The following is a 15,120-nucleotide window of genomic DNA, read 5'->3' as shown; positions in this document are numbered from 1 at the left end:
TAAGCACCTATGAAAAAAGACATAGCCTTTAAACACCTAAATCCAATGATTTAAAAAATATTTTAGAAATATGATGTTTCTTAATGTGTATGACTGTTATAGTACCAGCTGTGGTCCGATCTCTTTAAAAGTTTTGAGTTTTCATTTAGAATTTATAGGCTTTTAGGTAATTTTTTTTTTTTTTTAACAGGCCCTTTTCTAAAGCTTTCTAAAACTTCTACTTTTTTTTGGATAATTATTGACCTACAGAGTCCAGATAATTGTACTGTGGTGCTTTTTTTCAGACTGAGCATAAAACCTAGGACTAGTTTTTTTTTATTTGTTTTCTCAATTATTTAACAAATTATTTTTTTGACAGCAGTGGATCTAGAAGCAGAGTGGTTCAGTATGAGGCGGTCTATGGTATGATATGAATATCATATGTCTGTGTATATGTATGTGTGATAAACCGCGCAATCTACAATTTACGCCCTTGAACAAATTGATATCTTCCCCCCGGTGGACAATTTCTTTCAAATTTCTCATAGACCTTTAGGGCCATGAGTCAAACAGGCTCACAGAATTTCATTCTGATTGATCTCTGTTAACCTTGTCTAATAGTTGCACAAAATGTAAAAGCCAGTGGTGACCGTGTTTTTAAGATGCATGTTTTTTTTACTCTGCAAGGCATAGTATTTCATTCTGAGCCTGGGTATAAACATCTCTTTTTATTCTGTAATAAATAGTGTGACCTTTCTGTTCATCTCCCTCTGCTTCAGCGAGACTAAGATCATGGTTCAGCTGTCACCATCTCGGACTATAGAGACAATGACTCCAGAGTCGACCGTGGAGAAGGAGGATGGCCAGGGCAGCCCTAAATCCGAGTCTCCTCGAGTGCTTACCGCCCTCCAGCTCGCCCTTAACCCAGCCTCAACCACATACTACGGCTACGAGAAATACATTGAGGACGGCCTCATCTGCCTCAAGCACAAGATCCGTAACATTGAGAAAAAGAAGGTGCCTTTATTGTTAATTTTGGGTGGAAACCACATGAACGAATTTGTTTAGATGCATTTAATGCCATTTTAATTAATTTTTTACAGCTGAAACTGGAAAGCTACAACGAGAGGCTGAAGAATGGGGGCAAACTAAATCAAGACCAACTAGTAATCTTTTTTTATTTTATTTTTTTCCATTTTATTTGCTGCATCTTGAGAAATGAGGCTTGTTTTAACATGACTGATGTCCGGAAATGTTATAGGAAGCTGTGGGGAAGTACGAGGAAGTGGTCCACAATCTTGCGTTTGCCAAAGAGCTCCAGAAGACCATTGGTGCCCTCACGCAAGATGTAAGGTTCATGCATTCGCTAACTAAAGAGTGAAATGAAGCAGTTCTGTGTACTTCACTCGATCTTCTGATTTCTTCATAGTTGTTGAGGGCTCAGCGGAAAGCTGCTCGACAAGAGAAATTGATGAAGATTGAAGAAGACAGGAAACATCTGAGCTTGATGCTCCAGGTGCAATACGTCCTCCACAGTCTGCAGCGAGAGGACGTCCGGAGGAACTTCTGCAACACGAGACAACATTCCTGTTACCTGTCCACACAGGACATCAAGAGTTTGCTGGATCTGGCAACACTATTAGGATGCAAAAGAGACCATACCATGAGGTTTGTGCTGCACCTATTTTGCTCTATAGTCAATTTTTGTGCGTGCGAGTTTCTTAAGTGTTTGCATGGCTCTCTAAAATCCTTATCTCTGATTGGTTCATTACATTCAGTGATGAAGTATTGCTTTTTTGTGCATTGTGCACTTCATTTGTGCATTGTGCTTTATTCATTGGAAATATTACACACTTAGCAAACAAATGGGATAACTTGTATGTTTATGTCTAACATGCTTTTTATGCAATTATGTCATTGTATTTAGGGTTTTTAGACTTTTTTTAGTCTGTTGATGTGGCATGATCTTCCTTTTTGTGTTTCATGCACTAGTTTGGAGGATCAGATGGAACAGGCTGCTATTGTTTACTGGGAGCTTCTGGAAGGGAAAGAAAGACCAGTTGCTGGCTCAACATGTGAGTTTCTAGCTTTTTCTGTGATAGTCAAATTAATTTGGTAGCTTTCCATGTGTTACCTATATAGCTTATATAACGATTATATACATTTGCGGCAATTTTAGAAATATTAATCTATAAAAAGTGTGCGTAGATATAGAAAATATAAAATTTAGTAATATTAAATAGATATAATTACTATTAATAATTATTAATGTGTAATGTATTTATATTTATTAAAAACAAATACATGTAATTAATACACAAAATAATACAGTCATCTTGCATTTAATTTATTAATGATAATAATATATATGATGCATGCAAATGTTACACAAGATATATTATTGATTATTGATTAATAGTAGTGGTAATAATAATAATAATAATAATAATAATAATAATAATAAATGCATGTAAATGTATAAATACTGTACACGAATATGATCTGAACTAATATATCACACAAAATATATGCAATATGTCCTTTAATGTAATATTACTAAATAGTATTAATAAAAATACGATGACGATTAATAGTAGTAGTATTAGTAATAATAAAAATAATAATTAAAAAATGCATGTAAATGTATAAATATATTACACACATATGGTATGCACCAATATATCACACAAAATAAATGCAGTATGTCCTTTAGTTTAATGCTAATAAATATTGTTAATAATAATAATAATATAATTAATATTGACTTATTAATAAAAGAAATGTGTACATTTATAAATGCATGAGACAAATGATATGCACTAATATATCACACAAAGTAAATACAATATGTTCTTTAATTTATTAATAATAATAATAATAATAATAATAATAAATCAATTATAATAGTGTTATAATACAATATAAATGAAAATGCATACAATATGCATTAATATATCACAAAATAATATATAATAGAAATAAATGATGATAATAACAATAATAATATTATCATCAAAGGTATTAATAATAAATGCATGCAAATATATAAATACTTTATAATTGTGTAATGTATGGCCTTTAATTTGTTTGATTTCAAATGCTAATACAAGTGTGTAAATGCATACACAATAAATAAAATGTGTCTTATTATAAAAGTTGTTGTTGTTATTCAATGGCAAACCTTACATAATAAAAAATTTATATTTGTGTATATGCCCTAGTCTGTTGAGGAGCCTGCATGTTTGAAATGTCACCTGTGTGATAGTCTGTTTTTACTTTTTCGTGTTTTTGGAGCCTAGGTGTGCTGACTTTTTCTGATTTTGTAATCTATATGCCCTAAAAACATTTAGCTCCTTTTGGGGAAATCAAACACAAGGAACCCACTTCTATTTTAGTGTTGATGGGATTTTAAGGCTACGAAGACAAAAATGGACTTTAATGGATTAATTTAATGATGTCATTATTCCACAGATAAGCACATGAAGGAAAAGCTACTAAAGCTAGTAGACTCTGGCTTTTTTGATCATGTACCACTTCCTAAAGTTGACAGTCAAGTGAAGACTGAGACCCTAAAGCCAGACCCTCCATCAAGACCTTGTGGCCTCTCCAGTGAGATTTCATTCAATTTTAACTTCAAATGTCCATCTAAACAGCCATTAAACTATTTAATTACATGTAATGTACATTTCTGTGTTTAAGCACTGATGAAGCTGAGCTCAAAAGAAGTGCCTTCCAAAGAGGTAAAAGCAATTGACTTCTCAACCACCATGATGCTTAAATACTCAAGTTGGAGAAACACAAGCAAGTCAGTAACTTCTGAATGATGCCAGTTTCTTAACAGACGATACCTACCTGAAACAGACGTCAGTGAGCGCAGACAGGATGAGAAGTCATCGCCCCGTAGTTGGAAGGAGGAGTTTTTGGCCATGAAGGAAAGGGAGCCGCCAGACTCATGGGAAATGGAGTTTTCAGATCCTCCTTTGTCCTCTCAGTCCCAAATACAGAAGCCATGGAAGGGGGCAGCGGGATTGATTCCCAAGACTGCAGACATCGCGAAAAGACCTACCATTGACCCAAAGGAGGTGAAACTTCTAAATTGTTTATAAAATGACTAGGTTTTATGTGTTTAACTTTGGACCACAAAACCAGTCATAAGTGTCCATTTTTCGATCTCAGATTTATGCATCATCTGAAAGTTTAAATATTTGGTGGAGATGCAACTTTTTGAAAATCTGGAAATCTGAGGGTGCAAAAAAATCTAAATATTGAGAAAATCACCTTTAAGGTTGTCCAAATGAAGTTCTTAGCAATGCATATTACTAATGAAAAAGTTGGAAATTGGAGGAAATTTACAAAATATCTTCATGGAACATGATCGTTACTTAATTTCCTACTGATTTTTGGCATAAAAGAAAAATTGATCATTTAGACCCATGCAATGTATTTTGGCTATGGCTACAAATATACCCGTGCTACTTAAGTCTGGTTTTGTGGTCCAGGGTCACATTTATTCTTTATTCCAATGACCCCAAAATAAAATGGATCCTCTCTGCTAAAATTAAGGCAGTTAAGTTATTCATCCTGGGTGAATTAAATGGAAATGCAGACAAAATGATTTTAAATACTGGAAAATAAGTTTACCTTTCAAACTTTTTTTTTTTTTTCCCTACCCAATATTAGAATTTTATAATGTATAATTTTGTCAAAGTTGCACATTTAATTCTTTATATTTTTCAGAATTATTTATCTTTTTTACAAATATACCTAGCGCCCTCTTGTGGTCTTCTAGTGTTCTCTGGACCCTAGTTTTAAAACTTATTAAACATGTTTGTGATTTGCTGGCTTGGTATTTGAAATGTAAAAAGGCCAGTTCCTGTTGTCTTTCCTAGAAACGTCAAAGGAAGAGCAAGGTGGAGCAGGACTCTAAACCGGTGAGTTATTTACGTTAATCGTAAAATTTAGTTTTTTTTTTTTTTTTTTAAATGCTGTGTACTTTTAGGTGCCTGTTGCAGTGGAAGTCTTTGGCTCTCCATCTTCATTACCAAAAGACCCAGTTCAGCGCAAACAGCAGCTGGAGTCTCTGATGGACCAGATCTCAGGATCATTCAGCTTCATGCAGGCATGCATTAGTAAAACGAGTGGCTAAATATATCCAATTACATTGTCTATTTTTGTTGAAACAAGAACTTTAAGTGTTCACAGACCCTTTTGTTTTGTTTTGTTTGCAGGACTCTCTTCTGGATGGAGAAACTTCACCCGTAAACGGTCAAATAAAGAGATGCCGTCCATCTCCAGGCTCCTCTACTCCTCTTGGTACATGACAGTTCCATGATAAAGGGGTCATCGGATGCCCATTTTCCACAAGTTCATATGTTTTTTTTTTTTAGGGTCTTAATGAAAAGTCTCTAATATACTTGGGTTAATAAAATCTCAATAGTAGTGTAAAAAAAACACCCTTTTACCTTCTCAAAATGAGCTCTGCAAAATATCAGCTTATTTCATCGCATGGGTCCTTTAAATGCAAATGAGCTCTGCTCGCTCCGCCCCTTTCTGTGAGGGATTATGAGCTGTAATGTTTACTTTAGTCACGTTTAGCTGCGTTTAGCCGCGTATATCGGCGAAACTTGCAAACAAGCACATTATTAAGAAAGGCCATTTGCAAAGATGCATAAAAAAAACCATATACTCACTCCTGCTGTGGGTGTAGCTGCATCACGAATGATTCGCACAAACATAGATGCACATGTAGATCAGGATTGGCGCTTTCCTTTTAAAAATGAAAGTAATATTGTCCTCTGCCTCTTAAGCGGCTCAGATATCAGGAGTAAATGACTACTGCTATGTTCATTGTTACATCCAACAACAGAACACCTCAATTGTTCAATTAGAGTCTTCCTCTGCACCTGAGTCGACACAATGGTGATCGTATTCGGACTGTTTCACCTCTGTGAGGGCGGGTCTAAAGTAAGGCGCTCATGTCAATCAACTGAGTTTTGTCACAACAAGAAGAAGCTGAGAATGACCCGATTTTAAAAAGGGGATATTACTTTTCAAGATTAAAAAAAACCACTCTGTGGATTTTTATCGTTGTAGGGTGGTTGTGTACACAAACTGCCAATATACATTAATGTTCAAACGACATGTACAAGTTAGTTTTGCTTCTGATGACCCCTTTAAACCAGTAATACAAAGTGTAGGATTGCATTAAGGAAATAGTTTACCAAAAAAAAAAAAATCTAATTTTCCATTACATCACTTGCTCACCAACGGATCCTCTGCAGTGAATGGATGCTGTCAGACTGAGAGCAGATTTAAAACATCACAATGCACAAGTAATCCATGCAACTCTAGTTTATCAATTTATATCTTGAAGTGAAGAGCTGTTTGGACTTTGATTCTGATTACACCTATATTAGCTGCAGAGGATCCGTTGGAAAGCAAGAAAGGTTTGATACATTTTTTTGATACAAAATCTGTTTCTTTTAACATGCAGCACAGAGGGAACTAACAAAAAGCCCATCAGATATTCTGCCTCAATCCCAGCATGTGAGTATGTTTGACTTAATGACAGTTTATTTGTCTATAACAGTGAAAATGTGGTTGTCTAATGTGACATTTTATTTTCTAATGGTAGAGCACTCCTTTACGGATCCTGCTGTCGGGAGAGGCTAAAAGCTGTCTGGTGAATGGAGACCGCTCTATAAACAGCTCTGACCTTGATCTGCACCATGAAGAGAAGCCACAGGTACGTTGTTGTTGTGTTTGTGTGATGGTACAGTTGTTAAATGTATGCTACCAAATAGCAGCTTTAACATAAGCTTGTAAGTTTAAATATGGTGTAATGGTTACTGTTGTGTTTGTAGAAACAAGGTGAGGGCTTTACATCTCCTCCACTGTACCGCAGGGGATCCTCCATCTCAGTCCCTTTAGAAAACCAGAGCACTGTACAGGTATGACAAATAAACTAGGAATGTCCCATTTTCTTTTATGTTATTTTAATTACGTGTGTATGAATGTTTGAAGTGTTTTTTTTTTTTTTTTTTTTTTTTTCTCTGTGGTTTATTGACAAAACCAGTCATAAGTATTGCTACATATTTGTAGCAATAGCCAACAATACATTGTATGGGTCAAAATTGTAAATTTTTTCTTTTATGCCAAAAATCATTAGGGTATTAAGTAAAGATCAATCATTTGTGATGCAGCTTCACCTACAACAGAAGTGAATATAAGGGTTTTTATGCATCTTTGCAAATGGCCTTAATGTACTTGTTGGCAAATTTTGCCGATAAATGCGGCTAAATTTAGCTAAAGTAAACATTATGGCTCATAATCCCACAGCAGAAAGGGGTGGGGCAAGCAGAGCTAATTTCATTTAAAGGGACCTTGCAATAAATTTTTTTTTTTGCAGAGCTGATTTTGACAAGGTAAAAGGGTGTGTGGTTTTTTTTTTTTTTTTTTTTTTTTTTTTTTTTAACACTACTACTTTTTTAAAAGTGTATTATAGACTTTTCATTAAGACCCTAATGAATCATATAAACTTGTGGAAAATGGGCATCCGATGACTTTAAAGGTGATTTTTCTCTATTTTGAGTTTTGTTTTCTCCACAATATTTTTTGCACCCTTAGATTCTAGATTTTCAAATGGTTGCATTTCAGCTAAATATTGTCCTAACAAGCCATACATCAATGGAAAGCTTAGTCAGCTTTCAGATGTATAAATCTCAATAAAAAGAAAAAAAAAAAATACCCTTATGACTGGATTTGTGGTCCAGGGTCACATTAAAGGCTAGAATTTTAGTTCAAAACTTTAATGTAAAAAGAGTCATTTTATGGTTAAAAGCTGTTTTTTTTTTATTTTATTTTTTTTATTTATTTTTTTTTTAGATTTGGTCTTTTTTTTTTTTTAAATATTTGAGTTATGTACTTTTAAAGTACATCTTTTAATTTTATATTCTCACTTCTAATTTCTAAATTTAATATAGATCTGACATTTTGTGTTTAAAAGTGTTAATGATCTTGATCTAGAAAGTTTTGTGAAAAATGAGCTTTTACAAGTGGCAATTGAATTTATTGGAGAAGGCATGTGGTTTTTGTTCTCCTGTGTTTTAAAAACATGTTTTGGAATTTTACTTTTATCTTTGTGTGTTTGTGTGTCAGGCTGGAAAGCAGACGTTATGCAATGGGGTATCAACCACTGTGTCTGCACCGACATTTTCCACCCCACCCAGCCACAGATCCATCATTGCAGACAACACCTTCCACAACATTCATTCTGTGAGCATAATGTGCATCCAAAGTCCTTAACATCAGCTCCACGCATTTCAATAATAATACAAAACCTATGATCTGAACTTCCCTCTCCTCATCAGGTGTTTAATGTGGCATCTTTGCCCATCAGTGAGAGTTCAGGGATGAAGTCAGATGAGAGTGGATTCTCTGAGTCAATGCATCTGAATTACACGTCAGCCAAAACCCAGAATTACTCCACCGCCAGCACCCAGACACCACCTGAACTCAACCTACCTGAAGATGACCTACAGATTGGTAAAACATGCACTTTTATTCCAAGAATATATATTAAAAAAATATACGTTTTTAAATGCATTAAAATTGATCTTGGAATTGTGTACTTTATATATATATATAATGCACATACTATAATGTTATGATGCCTAAATTAACTTTTTTAGCATTTAGAGCAATTCAGTTTAGTTTTATGGATAAATCTGTATTGGACAGAAATATTTGAATATCTGAGGGTGCAAAAAAATCTAAATATTAAGAAAATTGTTCTTAGCAATGCATATTACTAATAAAAAAAATAATTTTTGGTACAATTGTGGTAGGAAATGTTTATGGAACAAGATCTTAATATCCTACTGATTTTTGGCATAAAAGAAAAATTGATCATTTTGACCCATACAATGTATTGTTGGCTATTGCTACAAATATACCCATGCTATTTAAGACAGTTTATGGTCCAGGCTCACAAATTTTATAACATTCTGATTCTTCTGTGTCCTTGCAGAAAGCCAGTACCAGTTGGAGTCTCCCGTCAGTGCAGGTGGTCACGTGTTTTCTGGCCCTCAGCCACAGTCTCGTCTGGGTCAGTCCTGCTACCCCCGCGGTACAGCGAGAGGTATGACGCGTGCAGGCAGGGGTTTGGGTCACTCATACAGATCACCTGGTGGCTACAGAGGTACCTTCCTCTTCCTCTGTCTCTTTCACTTTCTGTTAATCTTTCATCTTTACATTTAAATAGTGTGCAAATCACATTATAGAGGTGTTTTTCCTATCTATAACACAGACCCAGTGCACTGTGTTGTCATTCTTGGACAAACTATCTTTATATTTTGCAAAAAAGAAATTTTGAACATTTTGAAAAAAGATGGATTAGCAGTGTAAAACTTTACTTTTTTTTAACCTTTTTTTTTTTTTAATTGACAGGTGGTTATGAGGCCTACAGAGTGAACATGCGTTCTCCAGGAGGGGGCTTCATGTCCCAGACTCACAGCACTCACAGAGACCCTGCATCTGCTCTTTATATGTCCAGAGTGAGTTTGTTTTTACTTGCTTTATTTTGCATGTTTTTACTTGGTTTTCATAGTTTTGTGATCATTTTTAATTTTATGTTATGTTAATTATATGATGACCCTACACCACAAAACCAATCATAAGTAGCACTGGTATATTTGTAGCAATGGCCAAAAATACATTTAATGGGTCAAAATGACAGATTTTTCTTTTGCCAAAAATCCTTAGGATATTGAGTAAATGTTCCATAAAGTTACTCTGTAAATTTCCTACTGTAAATATATCAATACAAATTGATTAGTAATATGCTTTGCTAAGAACTTTATTTGGACAACTTTAAAGGAGATTTTCTCAATATTTGAATTTTTGCACCCTGATTTGAACTTGGAAGATTTCACATGGTTGTATGACGACCAAATATTGTCCTATCCTAACAAAACCATACATCAGTGGAAAGCTTATTTATTCAAAACAAATTCAAGGATCACGTATTATATTGTCATTGTTATGCATTATAAACGACAATCTAGTCAGTTCTGTGCATTTATATTTTCATAACAGGAAAACGGGTATCAGCAGAGCTTCAAACGAGGTGGAGGCACAGCAACCCATAGGAGCAGTGGTATGATTCATCACTCATACACACACTGATATTTTATAGAACTATATTAAAGGAACAATATGTAGGATTGTGGCCAAAACCGGTACTGCAATCACTTTCAAAATACTGTAGAACGGTGTATCCCCTCCCCCCTGACTCCAGGTTGCCAGCTAAGCTGCAGGATCCGTTTTCAGCCGTCTCCATCTTTCAAAGCTATCTCCTATACAAATCCTTGTTTTATTTCGGACTTTGTCACGACATTTCGGATTCATAACGAGGTCTTTTAGGTTTCGTAACGTTATACATGTTTTATCCGATTCGTTCTTAGCAGCAGCTGTAACTAACTAGAGCAGAGCTGGCAACCCGGATGACAAAACTCTACTGACTTTGATTAGTAGACAGCTGGAGGGTGGAGCCTCAGGCCAAAACACAAAATGACAACGATAACATCAGTCGTGGGCTGCAAGTTTCACTTTTAAATGACAATATCCTGGCCGGTCCACTGTTGTCAGTGATATAAGTATTTGAAATGAACATGATTTCCTAATGTCTAGTGACATGTCAGGGCCATTTTATGATTAACTGAAATAAATTTCTTACATGCAGTTCCTTTAAAGGAACACTCCACTTTTTTTGGAAATAGGCTCATTCTCCAACTCCCCCCGAGTTAATAAGTTGATTTTTACCATTTTGAAATCCTTTCAGCCGTTCTCCTGTTCTGGCGATATCACTTTTAGCATAGCTTAGCATAGATCATTGAATCCTATGAGACCAATAGCATCACGTTCAAAAATGACCAACGAGTTGGAGAATGAGCCTATTTCCAAAAAAAGTGGAGTGTTCCTTTAAATACTAATATTTATTTTTAAACAAATGTTCCTGGTTTAAAACTAAGTGTAAGGATTGGCCCATAATAGATTGAAGTGCCATCCTTAAAGGGATTGTTCACCCAAAAATGATTAAAAAATGAATCATTCCAAACCCGTAAAAATTTGGTTCATTTTCTGAACACAAATTAATGAAATCTGAGAGCTTTCTGACCCTACATAGACAACACAGCTACCGCGTTCAAGGCCCAGAAAGGTAGTAAGGACATTGTTAAAATAGTCCATGTGACATTAGTGGTTTAACCTTAATTTTACAAAGCTATGAGAATACTTTTGTGCCCAAAGATAACAAAATTAATGACTTTATTCAACTACTGTAAATATTCTCCTAGCTTCAAAAGTATCTTAATTTGTGCTCTAAAGATGAACAAAGGTGTTTGGAACAACATGAGTGCGATTTTCATTTTTGGGTGAATCTCTAACTCTCTGGTGTCTTTGTGTCTCCTCACTTCTTTAGCTGGTTGGAGTGACTCCTCTCAGGTGAGCAGCCCGGACCGAGAGGGTGCGTATCCCCTCGACTCAGGAATCAGTGACACACTCTCCATCCCGCCAATGGAAGTGCCCATCACGCCCCAGGGCCCACACACTCTGATGCCAGTACACGTGTACCCACTCACCCAACTCCGTGTTGCCTTCTCCGCCGCCCGCGCGGCAAACTTCGCTCCAGGCACGCTGGATCAACCGATCGCCTTCGACCTGCTGCACACAAACCTCGGCAACATGTTCGACACGACCACAGGCCGCTTCACCTGTCCCGCTGCTGGTGCATACGTCTTTATCTTCCACATCCTGAAGCTGGCCATCAGTGTACCCCTGTATATCAACCTCATGCGCAACGAAGAGGTGATGGTGTCTGCATACGCCAACGATGGCGCTCCGGACCACGAGACTGCCAGCAATCACGCCGTCCTCCAGCTGTTCCAGGGCGACCAAGTTTGGCTGCGACTGCACCGTGGTGCCATCTATGGCAGTAGTTGGAAGTACAGCACCTTCTCTGGTTTCCTGCTGTACCAGGACTAAACATCTATCTCTAAATAGGCACAAAATGGGGCATTTTGGGTGTTTTTCGAAAGTTACTCTGCACTTTATTGCGCTTTCGGTTACACATGGTGCAACTGCATGTTTGAAAGATCATGTTCAATAGTACAAAGTCAGTGTTAAAGCTAATGTAAGATGTTTGCTGGTGAAAGTTTTCCTGGGTTCCTCTTATTATCAGTATATTTAAAATATTCTTTATTTTGTCAGTTTTGAGAGCATTTACTGTGTACCTGGATGCACATCCTCGTAACCCAAAGTAGCTGCATTTAGTTTGCACTAAACTGAAATCCTAACATTCAGAAGCATCTTATGGGGTTTGTTTATCAGCCCTGTATACTCATCTGCTCATTTCAGATGAGTTGGAAAGGCTTTCCAGCCATATAAAAGTTTGCAAAATGGTGCCTTTCTGTTTTTTGGAGGGTCGCTAAACATGCATCGCTTTGCAAGAATGGAGGATTTATTTTCTGGTAATACTTGACATGTTAAGCACTTTAAAAAGGGAATTAGTGGCCTTGTTGGGGTTTTGGGGTGTATGTGTGTTAATCTGTCTGTGAAATATACTGTAAGTGATCACTTGAACACTGACTCTGCCGAGAAGGCGTTTAGGCCAAAACTGCTCCCTCTTGTGCCTAAAATAAAAATGTGCAGTTCATGACTTTGATTGTTGTCATTTGTGCATCAAGTAAAGTGAAAATGCTGTTTGTTCAGTAATATAGCAGCTAGTCAAACTGTTGAGTTGGTAATCAAGTAGAAAGTGTAGGTTTCTACTTGAGGTTTAGGTTTGTCACAAGTTTAGGCTTAAGTTAATCAGGACTAGGCTGGTTTTAGCTGGTCATAGCTGGAAGGCAGGCTGGTTTTAGAGGGGTTTTGTCCACTTTTCCAGCTGGTCAGGCTGGGAAACCACCAGCTAAAACCAGCCACTTCCAGCTTAAACCATCTAAGACCAGCCAACCAGCCTAGGCTGGTATTAGCTGTTTTTTCAGCAGGGAATGACAATCTAAAACCAGACAACCAACCTTAGGTTGGTTTTAGCAGGGGGGATTAGTTAAATTTATATACACTTTAAAAAAAAAATGCTGTTAAAAGGTTCTTCACAGCGATGCCGTAGAACTATTTTTGGTCCACAAAGAGCTATCTCTCTCATTTAGACAAAGGTTCTTCTAATCTATGGCATCATGAAGCACCTTTATTTTTAAGAGTGTAAATGGCAAAGTATGTAATTCCCATCCCATCTCAACTGATTTATGAAGGGTTTGCACTTGCATCACGATTTGGTCAGTTTTCCAGATGTTTATACAATATTTTTCCATATTGGAGATATGTAAACTACAGCATGGATGGCATGGTTAATGTTCTTCTGAATACATCTAATATATGCTGCCTAAACCACGGAAAAAAAAAAAACATGTGAAACTGCTAAATCATATAGAGAAGGACCTATTAAGCAGGAAAGGGCTCAATATTTGGACAAACCTAAGTTAATAGGTGGTAAAGGTGCCTACGAACAGTACTGTATTAGGAAAGATATTAGCCTAATATTTGATATAGCTACCTGACTATAAGAACAAACACATGTTGTCAAGATTCTTGTCCTGGAAATCCTGGATTAGTTTGGCCAACCTCAAACGCCTTTTGTTCCTCAGACAGTTTTTGGACTCTTATTTGTTATAACTTTTGGCAGGCTATACTTAAGTTTTTCTGGTCTGACCGATTATTACAGCCATAACATTACAATTCACCACTTTCTGCAGCAATAATCAGCTAAATATATTAGTTTGTTGGGTTCAGTTCAGACATTGTTTACATTTGATGGAGCCAATATGGCCGATTGATGACGCGTCGTAAAAAGCTTTTAAATTGGTGTTGTTTTCCAATTAATCGAGAGGACATTGCATTGTCTCGATATAAACATGTTGTCATAAAGCGTTTTAAGATGAACACAAGAGGCCGCTGTTGCCCTACTCACTTCAGCATTGAACGTAATGGAAAACCGTATAAATATTCTTTCAGTAGGCCTTCACTCGTTTCCCGCGAGGCCTTCTACTCAGATCACTTAAACTGACATAAGTCCTGCCATGGGCTATGAATGGCACAATGCACAAATGTTTACTTTACACTGCTCAGCTCTAATAGCAAGCGTTTATTTTGCTTCCATTGAAAGCCTTTTTTAAGTCAGTGCTATTCATGAGTATTTAGGTTTTGTCTACTGGTAGGCCTACTAATACCTTTTAAAGGGACAGTTCACACAATCATTACTCACCCTCAAGTTGTCACAAACCTGTGTGTGTCTGTCTTTCCTCTGTTGGTTGCAAAATAAAACATTTTGAGGGATACTGATAACCTGATGTCTCGTTTTTTGTGTGTTCCGCAGATGAAAGCAACTCATACAAGTTTGGAACAGACCCGTGGGTGAGTAAACAATGACCGAATGTTCATAAAATCATAAATGTTCATAAAATCATTGCTTGTGCCACCCTGACTGTCTCTTTACTAGTAAAAGACACCTGTATAGGAGTTGAGTTGATCAAGAATGACTCACTCTGACTAGTCCTATTGTACAAAATGGAAGCAAATCAAAAATCTGTGGGAGGGAAATTTGTGAAATTTAACCTCCTGCTGGTCTGTAGGGCAAGTCTGTCTGCGGTTGACCTGCCCAGACTTGTTCATATAATACCCTCCTCATCTTAAACCTAGTCTGACTCCCCTTTATTAGGTCATGTCCCATGTAAACCCACCACCAATCCTTCTTACAAATACACACCATGTCCTGCGTTCTGCAAGGTCCCGGGATGGCTGAAATAGTCAGCTGTCATCTTGCATGCCATGGTCTGGAGATTTTTTGCTGGATGTTGTACTGTTCATTGTGTCCTTTGAACAAACTGTTCGTTTTAAGCATGTTGTCTCTTTGCTTTTGGGATTTTAGGGGAACGGAGTGTAAATGCTAAATATAAAATTCCCACTTCTCTTTTTTAAAGACTCAGCCTGAGGCTTTTCTGATTTTTAGTTCATAACAATGTTGAGATCATGAGTCATATTCTGAGAAAGCGTCAGTCTGGGAAGACACCATATTCTGTGGTTATA

General features: G+C 36.6%; 1 protein-coding gene across 1 annotated transcript in view; it reads left to right on the top strand.

Annotated features, from left to right (window-relative positions):
- caprin2 (caprin family member 2) overlaps nucleotides 1–12,673 on the top strand; it is a 14,400-nt gene extending 1,727 nt beyond the window's left edge. The window contains exons 2-21 of the mRNA XM_073837765.1: nucleotides 759–996; nucleotides 1,083–1,145; nucleotides 1,241–1,327; nucleotides 1,409–1,647; nucleotides 1,972–2,054; nucleotides 3,451–3,588; nucleotides 3,679–3,719; nucleotides 3,810–4,061; nucleotides 4,869–4,910; nucleotides 4,979–5,098; nucleotides 5,208–5,292; nucleotides 6,473–6,525; nucleotides 6,614–6,724; nucleotides 6,843–6,929; nucleotides 8,137–8,253; nucleotides 8,349–8,523; nucleotides 9,008–9,178; nucleotides 9,427–9,533; nucleotides 10,075–10,135; nucleotides 11,459–12,673. Coding sequence (XP_073693866.1) covers nucleotides 759–996; nucleotides 1,083–1,145; nucleotides 1,241–1,327; nucleotides 1,409–1,647; nucleotides 1,972–2,054; nucleotides 3,451–3,588; nucleotides 3,679–3,719; nucleotides 3,810–4,061; nucleotides 4,869–4,910; nucleotides 4,979–5,098; nucleotides 5,208–5,292; nucleotides 6,473–6,525; nucleotides 6,614–6,724; nucleotides 6,843–6,929; nucleotides 8,137–8,253; nucleotides 8,349–8,523; nucleotides 9,008–9,178; nucleotides 9,427–9,533; nucleotides 10,075–10,135; nucleotides 11,459–12,021 — 2,833 coding nt within the window. The 3' untranslated portion in view covers nucleotides 12,022–12,673. The remainder of the gene's footprint in view (nucleotides 1–758; nucleotides 997–1,082; nucleotides 1,146–1,240; nucleotides 1,328–1,408; nucleotides 1,648–1,971; nucleotides 2,055–3,450; nucleotides 3,589–3,678; nucleotides 3,720–3,809; nucleotides 4,062–4,868; nucleotides 4,911–4,978; nucleotides 5,099–5,207; nucleotides 5,293–6,472; nucleotides 6,526–6,613; nucleotides 6,725–6,842; nucleotides 6,930–8,136; nucleotides 8,254–8,348; nucleotides 8,524–9,007; nucleotides 9,179–9,426; nucleotides 9,534–10,074; nucleotides 10,136–11,458) is intronic.
- Nucleotides 12,674–15,120: the final 2,447 nt, after the last annotated feature.

The sequence above is a fragment of the Garra rufa genome, chromosome 4 (genome assembly GCF_049309525.1).
Source record: "Garra rufa chromosome 4, GarRuf1.0, whole genome shotgun sequence".
NCBI lineage: Eukaryota > Metazoa > Chordata > Actinopteri > Cypriniformes > Cyprinidae > Garra > Garra rufa.
This window is presented reverse-complemented; position numbering and strand designations above follow the sequence as displayed.